Source organism: Neopelma chrysocephalum, unplaced genomic scaffold (assembly GCF_003984885.1).
Source record: "Neopelma chrysocephalum unplaced genomic scaffold, ASM398488v2 Primary Assembly neopelma1_97402, whole genome shotgun sequence".
In the NCBI taxonomy this organism is placed as follows: domain Eukaryota; kingdom Metazoa; phylum Chordata; class Aves; order Passeriformes; family Pipridae; genus Neopelma; species Neopelma chrysocephalum.
Window position 1 is genome coordinate 4,260 of NW_020926043.1, and position 13,410 is coordinate 17,669.

The following is a 13,410-nucleotide window of genomic DNA, read 5'->3' on the forward strand; positions in this document are numbered from 1 at the left end:
CCCAAACCCACCCAACACCCTCCCAAAACAGCCCCAAACCCACCCAAACCCCAAACCACCCCCAAACCCTCCCAAAACAGCCCCAAACCCCCTCCCAACCCCCTCCAACCCCCCCCAGGGCTCCCCTCCCCTCCCATTCCCGGCCCCAACCCCCTCCTCCTCCTCCCTCCCAAGGCTCCTTTTTCCCCCTTTTCCCCCCCAGTTTGGGGTCCCGGTGCCCACCTTGGCCTCGAAGCAGACTCTGCCCTTGGTGACCCCGTGGGTGCTGCGGGCGCCGGCCCAAAGTCCCGGGAATTTCTCCGGGAACAGCGGCTGCCCCCCGTAACGGTCCCGGCTGGCGCGGAACTGCAGGTCCGACGTGTCTGGGGGGCACAAAAACAATCAAAATCGTCCCCAAACGGGGCAAATTCACCCCAAAATCCACCCTGAGTTGATCCCAAAATTCCTCCTAAAAACTCGCCTCAAATCGAGCCCAAAATGCTTCAATTTGTCCCCAAACCCCACCTTAAATAGACCCCGAAATGCTTCAATTCGTCCCCAAAATCCACCTTAAATTGACCCCAAAATGCTTCAATTCATCCCAAAATCCACCTTCAATTGATGCCAAAATGCTTCAATTCCCCCCAAAACCCACCTTAAATTAACCCCAAAATGCTTCAATTTGTCACAAAACCCACCTTAAATTGACCCCAAAATGCTTCAATTCATCCCAAAAACCCACCTTAAATTGACCCCAAAAAGCTTCAATTCCTCCCCAAAACCCACCTCAAATTGACCCCAAAATGCTTCAATTCCTCCTAAAAATCCATCTCAAATAGACCCCAAAATGCTTCAATTTGTCCCAAAACCCACTTTAAATAGACCCCAAAATGCTTCAATTCCCCCCAAAACCCATTTTAAATAGACCCCAAAATGCTTCAACTTGTCCCAAACCCACCTCAAATCACCCCAAAAATGCCCTTAAAACTCCTCAAATCGCCCCAAAACCACCTCGAGTCCCCCCCAGGAAGCCCAAATCCAAAGGAATTCCCGGATCCATCCCAAATTCCCGTACAGGTGTCGAGGATGACGAGGGTCTCGTCCTCTTCCCCCTCACGAGGCTCCTCCTCCGGCGGCGGCGGAGACTTGGATCTGTGGGAACGGGAATGGCGGGATCAGGGAGGGGGATCCAGGGGGATTCCTGGCTCCAGAGGAATCTGGGGAGCTCTGGGATGATCCCTCGGCTCTGGGGGGGTTCCAGGGGCTATTCCAGGGGGATTCAGGGAGCTGCTCCAGAGGGATCCTCATCTCTGGGGGCTCCAGGGGAATTCCTGGTCCCAGGGGCTCCACAGGATCCCCAAATCCAGGGACATTCCTGGATCTGGGGGGGCTCCGGGATGATCCCTCAGCTCTAGGGGGGTTCCAGGGGTTATTCCAGGGGGGATTCCAAACTCTGGGGGGATTCAGGGATTTTCTCCAAGTGCCTCCCTGGCTCTGAGGGAGCTCCAGGGGCTATTCCAGGGGGATTCAGGGATCTTCTCCAAGTGCCTCCCTGGCTCTGAGGGAGCTCCATGGACTATTCCAGGGGTATCCCAAGCTCAGAGGGGGATCCAGGGAGCTGCTCCAGGGGCTATTCCAGGGGAATTCAGGGATCTTCTCCCTCCCTGGTTCTGAGGGAGCTCCACTCCCCCCCCCACATCCCGTGGGATCCCCATTTCCAGGGAGCTCCGGATCAATCCCGGTGCCTCCCCCTGTGCGGGGCTCTCCCGTGCCCAGGGGTCTCTCCATATCCCTGGAAAAGGTTGGGAATTCCGGGCTGGCTCACCGGCTGTTGTAGGCCTCCTCCCGGAACTCGTAGTAGGCTCGGCCGTGCTCGTCCTTCTCGTCCCGCTGCCGTTTGAGGCCGCGGCGCTCGGCCTCGGAACCCGCGGCCTGGGACTTGTCCTCCTCATCCCCTGGGAAAACAGATCCCAAAAAAACCTTGCTGTCATCTCCAAAAAAACTGGGAAAATGCAGAAAAATCCGGCGGCGGGAAAATGGCGCCGCTCGGGGGTTTTATGGATCTCCGGGAGCGGCAAAACGGCCCCGCCGGGGGGGAAAATTCCAAGGGTTTGGCTTTGGTTTCCGTTTAACTCGTTAATAAAGGAATTAGGAGAAATATTCCATGGAAATCTGGGATTTCAAAGGCTTCAGTTTCCATTTAACTTGTTAATAAATGAATTAGGTGAAATATTCCATGGAAATCTGGGATTTGTCCAGCTTTAGTTTCCATGTAACTCCTTAATGAATAATTTAGGTGAAATATTCCATGGAAATCAGGGATTTCAAAGGCTTTGGTTTCCATTTAACTCATTACACAATAAATTGAGTGAAATATTCCATGAAAATCTGGGATTTCAAAGGCTTTTCCCAACTTTAATCCTGCTTTTCTAGCAAAATGACCCGTTACTAAATCATCTTCCCAATCCCCTGGGAAAACATCCCAAACCCTCCAGTTTAATGGGAAAATTGAGTGAAATATTCCATGAAAATCTGGGATTTCAAAGGCTTTTCCCAACTTTAAATCCAATTTTTTAGCAAAATGATGCTCCCAGTGTCCCGCAACCCCGGATAAAATTCCAATTGTTTCCCTAAAAAAACAAGTTAAATGAAGACATTCCATAAAAAAACAGGGTTTTAGGGGCTTTTCCCAACTTTAATCCCATTTTTTTCCAAGATGATCCCCCAGATGCCCCATTAGGCTGAATGAAATTCCATCTGTTTCCTTAAAAAACGAGTTAAATGAAGCCATTCCATGAAAACCAGGGGGTTTAGTGGCTTTTCCCAACTTTAATCCCACCTAAATTCCAAAATGAGGCTCCAAAGGCCCCATTAGGGAGGAGAAAATTCCAACTGTCTCCTTAAAATTTAATTAAGTGAAATAGTCCATGAAAATCCAGGATTTTAGTGGTTTTCCCCATCTTTAATCCCATTGAAATTCCATTTAACTCGTTAAATAATGAGTTAAATGAAGATACTCCATGAAAATCAGGGATTTAAATGGTTTTTTCCAACTTTAACCCATTTTTTTCCCAAAACTATGCTCCAAATGCTTCATTTCCCTGGATAAAATTCCCATTATTTTCCTTAAAAAATTAATTAAATGAAAAATTTCCATGAAAATCATGGATTTTAACAGCTTTTCCCAACTTTTACCCTATTTTTCCCCAAAATGATGCTCCAAATATCCCAATACCCGAATCCATCGGGATCAAACACATCCCAAACCCTCTGGAAATGGGATTTAGGGCCGGATTTCAACTCTGGGAAGCAACAATTCCCACTTGGAATGTGAGAATGGGTGAAATAAAACCCCCAAAACTCTTCAAAAACTCCAAGTGGTGAAAAATTCCAGCGGGATTTTCACGGAGGAGGAAAAACTTGGGATCAATGTCCGTCGGTTTAATGAATAACTGGGAAACCTGGGCCAAAAAACGGATTAAATCCTACAAGGAAATCCAAGGAAACCACAAAACTTCCCGAATTTCAGGTTCTTTGACCAAAAAGAAGCCAAAAAAATCGTTGAAACTTGGAAATCATTCCATGAAATCCAAGTTTTTGCACTTTTCCAAAGCCCCTTAATGGGGATTTTTCAGCTAATAAGGATTTTATCCCATAAAAATCATCATTTGGGAAGATTCTGGGGATGGTTTCTCTTCATTCCCAAGAAAATCCTGCTCTGCCATCACCACAAATCCTTCCAAAGTCGGGAGCTTTTCCCAAAAACCAGGATTTTTCCCTCCAAAATTACGATTTCCCCCCCCCAAAACCGGGATATTTCCCTACAAATCCCAGGATTTTTCCCCAAAAAACAGGATTTCTCCCCAAAAAAACAGGATCTTTCCCTCAAACCAGAATTCCTTCCCCCAAAACACCAACTTTTCCCCCCAAATCCAGGATTTTTCTCCTTAAAACCCAAATTTTCCCCTCCAAAATCACAATATCCCCCCGAAAACCAGGATCTTTTTACCTCAAACCAAGATATTTCCCCAAAAATCCCAGGGCTTTTCCCAAAAAACAGGATCCCCCCCCAAAAAAAATCAGGATTATTCCCAAAGAAATCAACACTTTCCTCCCAAACCAGGATCTGCTCCCAAAACCAGGATTTCTTCCCCCCAAAATTGGGATTTGCCTCACCAAAACCAGGATCTTTCCCCCCCAAAAAACTGGGTTTTTCCCCAAAAAAAATAGGTTTTTCCCCCCAAACCAGAATTTCTTCCCCCAAACTTTTCCCTCCCAAATCCAGGATATTTCCCTACTTTCCCAAAACCCGGGATTTCTCCCTAAAAAAAGCCCAGGATTTCCCCTCCATCAAAATTCAGGATTATTCCCCAAAAGCCAAAACTTTTTGTCTCCAAACCGGGATCTTTTCCTCCAAATCAGAATTTCTTATCCCAAAACCAGGATCTTTCCCCCCAAAACGAGGATATTTCCCTATAAATCCCAGGACTTTTCCCAAAATAACAGTTTTCCCAAAAAACACAAGATTTTTCCCCCAAACCAGAATTTTTTACCAATAAACACCAATTTTCCCCCCCCAAATCCACGATTTTCCCCCCGAAATCCCAGGATTTTTCCCCCCCTAACACGCTCCAGTCCCAGCTCCGGCCGCGTTCCCGACGCTCCCGCTTCCCGCTCGGATCCGACGCTTCCCAATCCCAACCACCGGGAGCAAAACCCTTGGAATTCATTCATTTTCCCGCTCCAAAAGACTCCAAGCTCAACTTTTCCCCGCTTCTTTTTCCTAAAATCCCGATTTTTCCCTCCCCTTAAAGAGCAGCTCCAAAGGGAAACCCCGGTCCCTGTTCCCATCCCAGCTCCGGGAAGCAGGAAGTGGCCTTTAATCCCAGGGTTTTTGGCTTCCCAGATGGAATAAACCCCCCAAAATCTTTGGAAGAGGAGGAAGGGAAAGGCAACGACCCCACCCTGGATTCCCCCCCCCCCAAAATTAGGGAATGGGGGGATTTTGGGAGCTCCGGGATTGGGATTTTAGGGGGGAAATGGGGGTTTTATGGAGTGAGGGGGGATTTGGGGGTGGGTGAGGGGGGTCTGGGGGTGTTTTGGGGGGGGTCCCAGGATTGGGCAGGGTGGGATAACACCGGGATAATCCCGGGATACAGGGATGGGGGAGGGATCGCGGGGTCCCTCCCGTTCAGGGGGGGGTCAGAAGGTCCCTTTTGGGGAGTCTGGGGGTCCCTCCCCGGGGTCCATTCCTGGTTCAGGGGGTCCCTCCCAGGGTCCGGGGGTCCCTCCCGAGGTTGGGGTGGGTCTCTCCCGGGGGTCTGGGGGTCATTCCAGGTTGGAGAGGTCCCTCCTGGGGGTCCATCCCTGTTTTGGGGGGTCCCTTCTGGAGCCCCTCCCCTGGCTCAGGGGGTCCCTCCCGGTTCGGGGGGGTCCATCCCCAGTCTGGGGGGGGCCCCTCCGGGGGGTCTGGGGTTCCCTCCCAGGGGTCCTAAAGTCCATCCCAAGTTGGGGGGGGGTCCATTCCCAGATCGAGGGGTCCCTCCTGGGGGTCCGTCCCGGTTCGGGGGGGTCCATCTGTGGTTTGGGGAGTCTCTCCGACGGGTCAGGAAGTGCAACCCAGGTTGTGGGGGTCCCATTCCCGATTCGGGGGGTCCCTCTCGTGAGTCGGGGGGTCCCTTATCAGGGTCCATTCCCAGGTCGGGGGGGTCCCTCCCGAGGGTCAGGGGGTCGTAAAGTCCATCCCAGGTCAGGGGGATCCCTCCCGGGGGTCCATTCCCGATCCTGGGGGGTCCCTCCGGTGGATCATAAGGTCCCTCCCGGGTTGTGAACGTCCCTCCCGGGGGTCTCCCCGCCGCTCACCCGCCTGCGCTCCCTCCTCCTTGGCCTCGGCCGCGGCCGCCTCGTCCCCGCTGGGCGCCTCTTCCGGCGGCCGCTCGGCCCCGTTCACGCCGCCGCCTCCTTCTCCTCCTCCTCCTCCTCCCTCGGTCGCTCCGGGCTCGGCCTCGGCCGCCGGTTCCTCCTGCGGCGGCTGAAGCTGCGGCGGCTCCGGGCCCGCGGGCTCGGCCGGGGCCGCCTCCTCTTCCTCCTCCTCCTCCTCCTCCTCCTCCCCGGGGGGGCCGGACTGGGCCGGGGCCGCCTCGGGGGCCGCGGCGGCCGCTTCGTCCTCGTCGGCCAGCAGCGCTTCCTCATCTTCCTCCTCCTCTTCTTCCTCCTCCTCCTCCTCTTCCTCCTCCTCCTCCTCCTCCTCCCCTCCGTGGTGGTGCCGCCCGGCCGGGCCTCCCGCCGGCCCCGCTTCTCCTGCTCCTCCTCCTCCTCCTCCTCCGCAGGCCCCGGGCGCGGCGGCCGGGCCTCCCCCTCCTCCTCCTCCTCCTCCTCCGCCGCCTTCCTCAGGCCCCGCCGCCAACATCTCGGCGTCCAGGGCCTCCTGCAGCCGCTGCGCCAGCTCCACCTTCAGCCCGCGGGCGTCCAGCCCGCGCCGGCCCAGCTCGGCCCGCAGCTCGGTCACCTTCAGCCGCTTCACGTCCATGGCGGGTCCGGCGTGAGGGGAAGGGAAGGGGGGGGGAAAAGGGGAGGGAGGGGGTGAGGGAGGAGGGAGGGGGGGGAAGCGGAAGCCGCGGGCGCGCTGAAGCGGCGGCGCGGAGGCCGGAGCGCGAGGCCGGGCCGGGCCTTCAGGGGAGGCCGCGCGGGGCGGGGACGGGGAGAGGGAGGGAGGGAAGGAAGAGGCGGAGCCCGCGGGGAGCTTCGAGGGGGGGGGAAGGACGAGGCGCTCGGTTGTTTGTGAGGGGAGTGAAGGAGGGGAAGGGGGGGGGAAAGAGGCCCCGAGGGGGGCGCGGACGGAGCGCGGAGCGATCGCCGGGCCCGTCCCGCCGCCGCCGCCGCCGCCGCCTTCAGCTGCGCCTGCGCCGCCCCCCCCCTTCCTCCTCCTTCCTCCTCCTCCCCCCTCCTTCCCGCCCGCTCCGCGCGCGCGCCGCGCGGACGCCGCGCACGCGCACACCCGCCGCCGGCCTGCGCGCGCTGCCGAAACCCCGCGAAAACCCCTCCTGCGCCTGCGCAGTCCCCGTTTCTCCCCCCCCCTCCTTCTTCCCGCTTCCCCCCCCCTCCTCAGCCCCACCTACGTGCGCAACGGTCGCCGCGAGTGTCGCCTCGGCCCCCCCCGCCCCCCCCGCCTTGAAAATCGGATTTTCTGATTGGTCAGAAAATCTGGTTCTGCCCGGCGACGTGGAGAAGCCGCGGGCTGATTGGTCGCGGCGGGGCGCGCAGAGCTCCCCTCGGCCGGTTTCCCGCCCGCCGCCATTTTGTTTCGGTGCCCCGAAAGGGAGGGGGGGGGGGAAGGAGGGAGAAGGAGGGCGGCTGCGGGGAAAGTGACGGGAAAACGTTAAATAAATATATTAAATGTAATAAACTTAAATGATTCATTTGCTAGTTAAGCAAGGCGTGTGTGTTAAGCTTAATTAACCTTGTAATGATGCAAATGATGGAGGATGGACTTTCCGAAAGGAGGAGGGGACTACTTGGAAACGCGGAACTCAAACTGTATAAAAGGACAATCACCAATCGAATCGGCGCGTGTTGGCTGAGCAGAGACTCCCCGCGCACCCAGCGCCGCTTTGCTTTTTGCCTCTCTATATTATCTTTGTATTATTTTACAATAAATCACCTAACTATTACAATTGGAGCCTTGGAAATTTATAGCAAATTGGGGTACATTTATAATAATTGGGGGCTCGTCCAGGATCTCCAGGTGGTCTCCCGGGTCATGTTCCCTTCCTGAGAGGCGCCCCACAGGTTATTCCTTGTGGCTCGGGAGGGAGGGATAATAATCGGGGCAGACCCTCGGAGATCCAATAAAGAAGAGAGGCATTAAGCAAAGGAATTGGAGCTCCCAGGTAGGGGGGAAAACTGCAGCCTAAATTCCCCGTAATTCTGGTGCACGAAGATCCCAACGAGGACGACGGAGTCGTGAGTATGGGGGATACCGTTGGGTTGGGTGGAATTTGGTTGTTTGTGTGTGTAAGAGTGTGATCGGGACGGAACAGAGTTCCGAAGCGAGTGCGGAGGTCTTCTGTTATAGTTAAATCAAACCAAAATATTTGAATTTAAAAAGCAGTAAAAATTTATTATAAGATTTATTGAAAGTGCAAACAAGCAAAACAGCGCGCTGGGCTCCGCTCGCGGTCCACGAGCGCAACAGGCAAACAGCAACATTTATACCTCTATTAATTTTCCCTCCCACAGTCATCTCTTAATTGGATTTAAGTTCGTGGGCTCCGTCCTGTTTGGTCCTTGTTTCGTGGGCTCAGTCTGGTTGCCGGGGGCTTCCCACCAATAGTTTGATTAGTCCACTGTCCCTGATATGTGGGACTTTCCAGATGCTCGTCCTGGTTCCTCCTTATCGTCCTTGTCCTTGACCCTCTGCTCCTTATCCGTCTCCTCCTTGCCTTATAAGTACACTTGGACAATACACTTTTAGAAAAACAGGATATAGTTACTTATTTAGCAAAGCATAACAAGTTGTCATGTCAGCATTATGGTTAACTATTCTGCAACTTAGGAGTTTTTAGCATGAGCAAAGCTTTAGCTATATTAATACAAAGTATATTAATTTAATATATAGTTTGATGAGCAAATTTATTTCATCATTAGCCGCTCATTACAACTATAGGGATCGTCGTGAACCCCTTATAACAACTATAGGGATTGTCACGAAAGTAAGAAATTAATTGGGAAAAATAAAATGGGTCAGAATAAAAGTCGGAATTCTAGCCAAAGAAAGAACTCTCAGGAAAAGTCTAAGAATAAGAATAAATTGCCCAATATACCACCTGAGAGTCCTTTAGGACTGATGATTAAACACTGGGGCTCTTGGCCGTCTCATGAAGGGAAAAGCAAAGAAAAAATGGTCCATTCTTGTATAAAAGTTTGGGGTGGGAGGGAGATTCGACCTGACCATTTACATTGTCAACTTTTGGGTCTTTTGATGCTTGGGTGTGTCAGGCCCTGAATTTATATGAAAACAATAAAAAACCTTTTAATCAAGAAGAAAGTGACTGTGCAGCATTATGGAAAGGGGCAACCACAACAGTTGCGTTCTGCCTTTGAAAAGAGGAAAAGAAAAAGGGGAAAAAAATTGGAAAAATAGTTGTGGGAACCTCTGGATAATTTACCCCCTCCATATCAGGGACAGGAGGAAGAAGAGGGACCAGAAACTAGTGGGGGATAAAATAATTCTGGCACCTCTTAGGGAGGTCCCCCTGGGAAGGAATGTAGGTGGAATTGGGTTCGTATTGGTACCATTAAATATGGGAGATGTCAGGTCCTTTAGGAAAGAAATGGGTCGATTATTAGATGACCCTTTGGGGGTCTCAGAACGATTAGACCAATTTTGGGGCCCTAATATTAGACCAATTTTGGGGCCCTAATATATGCACTTGGGAAGAAATGCAATCAATATTGGGAATTTTATTTGCTGCAGAGGAAAGGGCCAGGATTAGACAGGCTGGAATGAGAGACTGGGAAAGAAGACATCGACGAGGCCCCCCTGGAGAACAAAAATGGCCAAATCAAAATCCTAACTGGAATCACCAAAATGGCCAGGATAGACCAAAATGTGGCAGATTTAAGGGAAATTATTATACATGGAATAAGGGAAGCAGTCCCAAGAGGACAGAATATTAATAAGGCTTTTAATGAACATCAGATGAAGGACAAATCTCCCACTGGTTGGTTAGAAAGACTAAGAAAGGTGTTCCAGTTGTGTTCGGGTGTAGATCCGGCATCCCCAGTCGGAGAAGCCCGAGAATTATTAGGATTGTTGGGATACTGTAGCCAATGGATTGAAGGATGTAGCGAAAAGGTAAAATTCCTCTGTGAGAAGCTCGCTGCAAACGTATCGAAGTGGTCCTTAGATGATGAAGAAAAGTTTAAATACCTTAAAAATGTATTAATGGAAGCACCGGTTCTAACCCTCCCAGATTTAAAGAAACCCTTCCAATTATTTGTAGATATTAACAATCATACTGCATGGGGGGTTTTAACACAAGATTGGGCTGAAAGTAAGAAGCTGATTGGATATTTTTCAGAATGATTAGACCCTGTTAGCAGGGGTTGGCCAAGCTGCTTGCAAGCCGGGGTAGCAGTGGCCTTATTAGTGGAAGAGGCTGGAAAAGTGACCTTCGGAGGATCCCTAGTGGTGTTTTCCCCACATGACATCCCAGGGGTTGCTCCAACAAAAAGCAGAAAAATGGTTAACCCATAACAGACCGTTATTATTTGCAGATGGATCCTCACGAGTAACAGAGGGAAAAAGAAAATCAGGGTGTGCAGTCAGAGATGGGAAAACGTGGGAAGTGTTAGAATCGGGCTCGTTAAGTGCAAGCTGATCCTGCCCAAGCACGTGAATTATATGCCCTGTTGAAGGCATTAAAAAGGAAACAAGGAACCATTTTTACAGACTTTTGGAATGGTCCACACCTTTGGGAAAATATGGGAAGAGAGAGGGTTAATAAATACCCAAGGAAAAGGCTTAATAAATGAGGAATTAATAAAATTTATTAAAATTTATTAAATGATAAATAACAATTTATTAAATAATAAAATTTATTAAAAATATTACGAGCCATAAGGGAACTGGATGCAGTAGCTGTAACCCATGGTAGAGGACTTTTAGCACAAAGCATCCCACGAGAGTTTTCAATAGATAAAATACAACCGGGTGATTGGGTATTAATAAAGAGTTGGAAAGAGGATAATTTATTACCTCGGTGGGAGGGACCATTTCTTGTTCTTTTAACTGCAGAAACGGCGTGAGAAGGGCAGAAAAAGGTTGGACTCTTGCAACTCGAGTCAAGGGACCGGTAGAACCCCCTCCTATGGAATGGGCTGGAACGTCTGAACCGGGAGATCTCCGAAGGAAGATAAAAAGGACACGGCCGGCAAATAAATCACCCCAGAAGGGAAGCAAACAATAGTTTATAGCAGCGGTTCCAAATACCCCCTGAAAACACTGTGAAAAATATATTGGAGTTGGGAAGGACACCCAATCAAACGGGAGGGGCTGGACTATAAAGTGAACAGGAACACCTCGGGTCTTCCCTTTGTGTTGTGAAATAGGAACACCCAGAATAGAAAACATCTGGGAGATACCTTCCATGAACTCCCTACTTCTGGACATTTAGGTTGGGTTGTTTGCAAGTGTCTGCAGTGTAATAGAGAACGGTCCTGCATTTCATTTAAAAGGCAACTTTATTGTAAACAGAGATTTGTAAATTGATTAATTGGCAAAATTAGAACCTGGAGCGAAACTCTAAGCAAACGTTGTGTTTCTGAGATCGCAGGAATACGGCTAAAAGAGGCATTAATATCAGAGCAGCAGAGGAAAACTCCCCAAGAATAGCACTGCTGCCTAGAAGAATTAACACCTTGTTACTCCCTGCAGAGGAGTAGACGAAGGAGGCAGAGGAGGGGTACAATCGTGGAGACAATCCTGCTGAAATAAACTTGCCAACAGCCGATCCCACCGGGACAAACCGGAAACTGAATTACAGTTTGCGGAAATGAGTCAAGTTCCAGTGATCATAAGTTTAATATTTATCACACACGTAATAGGAGACCAACCTTTTGAATGGACCGTTATCAGATGGGATGGTCCACAAGTAATTGGGCGGAATGTTACAGCAGGATCTCCCACCTTCTCTGTCACACTGTGCCAAATGGTGCCTGTCCTGCCTTGCTCAGACCAAAGCCCTTATTACTTGTGTCCTGAATTTAATCCAGGGAAGGGGTATTGTTACGATCCTAATCACTATTATTGTCCACATTGGGGTTGTGAAACTATTGCTTCTGACTGGTCCCCTCGTCCCCGGGACGAGTACCTAAAAACGACGTGGGGACCACCAGGCTGCGAACACCCACGAGGAGGAAGTGACTGTACTCATATCATCCTCCAGGTAATGCAACCAGAAGACCCAGGATGGCTGGTAGGAAGAACCTGGGGAGTCAGATACTGGGAATCTGGAGTAGATAGGGGGGGTTTAATTATGATTAGAAAAGGAATTCCTCAAAAATGCTGCCTGCTGCCGGGACTACATGATAATTTGGCGATGGTTCGTGAATCGATGGCTGAATTACGTGAAAGAATTCGTCAGAGGGAGAAGGAAAGAGAAGCTCAACGAGGCTGATTTGAATCATGGTTTGATCAATCACCATGGATACTTTACTCGGACTTTTAATTATGTTATTACTAATCCTTACTTTTGGGATTATTTTAAACAAAATAAGTACTTTGTTAAAAAAATAGAATCGAAACAGTCCAACTCATGATATTAAGACAAGAATATACAGATTTGGCCAAACAAGAAGAGGAACAATCAGAGATTGAATTAGAAAATGCCGCCGTCTTAAATGCGGCTAAAGGGGCTGTTTCGACCAGCAAAATTAAGGGATAAAAAGAAAAAGGGGGGAATTGTAATAAATGATTAATTTGCTAGTTAAGCAAGGCGCGTATGTTAAGCTTAATTAACCTTGTAATGAGCTGCAAATGTTAAACCACGATATCTTTTTAAGTTACCCAACCTGTTTTTGTAACTGCCTTATAAGGAATTTTATATAACTACCTAATACTGGGCAAGCACCAGCTGAAAGGGCATAGAAAGGACAGTGAAGAAGACGAGCAGCCTTCATCTTCACGACCCCACCGGCCCCACCAAGACCCTCAAGAGGATGAATCTGCGAATGCCTCAGCCGTGCAAATGATGGAGGATGGACTTTCTGAAAGGAGGAGGGGAATACCTGGAAACGTGGAACTAAAACGGCATAAAAGGACAGTCACCAATCGAATCGGTGCGTGTTGGCTGAGCAGAGACTCCTTGCGCCGCTTTGCTTTTTGCCTCTCTATATTATCTTTGTATTATTTTACAATAAAATACCTAACTGATATAATTGGAATCTTGGAAATTTATAGCGAATTGGGGTAAATTTATAACATTAAATATATCAAATATATCAAGTGTGGTTAGTTCTCGATCGGGAGCGGCCACGGAAGAGGCGCTGAAAGGGCGACAGCGACGTATTTCCCTGAGGAAACATGCGGGCTCCTCACTCCCCTCACAGCTTTACTTAATAAAATATTACCACGCTCTCCTCACGGTTTCCTTTAAATGTCAACAATATTTATCACTTTTCCCGACATACACGCAATTTAGGCAAAAAGTTTGGAAACTATCGACCGAGGACCTGCAGCAACAGGGCGGCGAAGGCGCCGCCATTTTGCATCGGCCCGTGAGGGGAGGGGGGGGCCAGGAAAGGGCCCGAGCGGCGGCGGCGCCTCAGTGGGACCTCGGGGGATCCTGACGCAGGTCGGGAGAAAAACGGGAAGAACAGAGATTTAAGTACATGGTAATACTTTAGTTTGCAAATTTTTAGTCTGTTTTT

General features: G+C 49.9%; 1 protein-coding gene across 1 annotated transcript in view; it reads right to left on the reverse strand.

The window, feature by feature from the left end:
- The window catches only part of LOC113961851 (heterogeneous nuclear ribonucleoprotein U-like protein 2), a gene marked incomplete at its 3' end in the record, with an annotated part of 10,781 nt that extends 3,910 nt beyond the window's left edge, over window positions 1-6,871 (reverse strand). Inside the window, 6 exon segments of the mRNA XM_027672538.1 lie at window positions 223-362; window positions 1,055-1,131; window positions 1,805-1,934; window positions 5,842-6,277; window positions 6,280-6,369; window positions 6,371-6,871. Coding sequence (XP_027528339.1) covers window positions 223-362; window positions 1,055-1,131; window positions 1,805-1,934; window positions 5,842-6,277; window positions 6,280-6,369; window positions 6,371-6,508 — 1,011 coding nt within the window.
- Window positions 6,872-13,410: the final 6,539 nt, after the last annotated feature.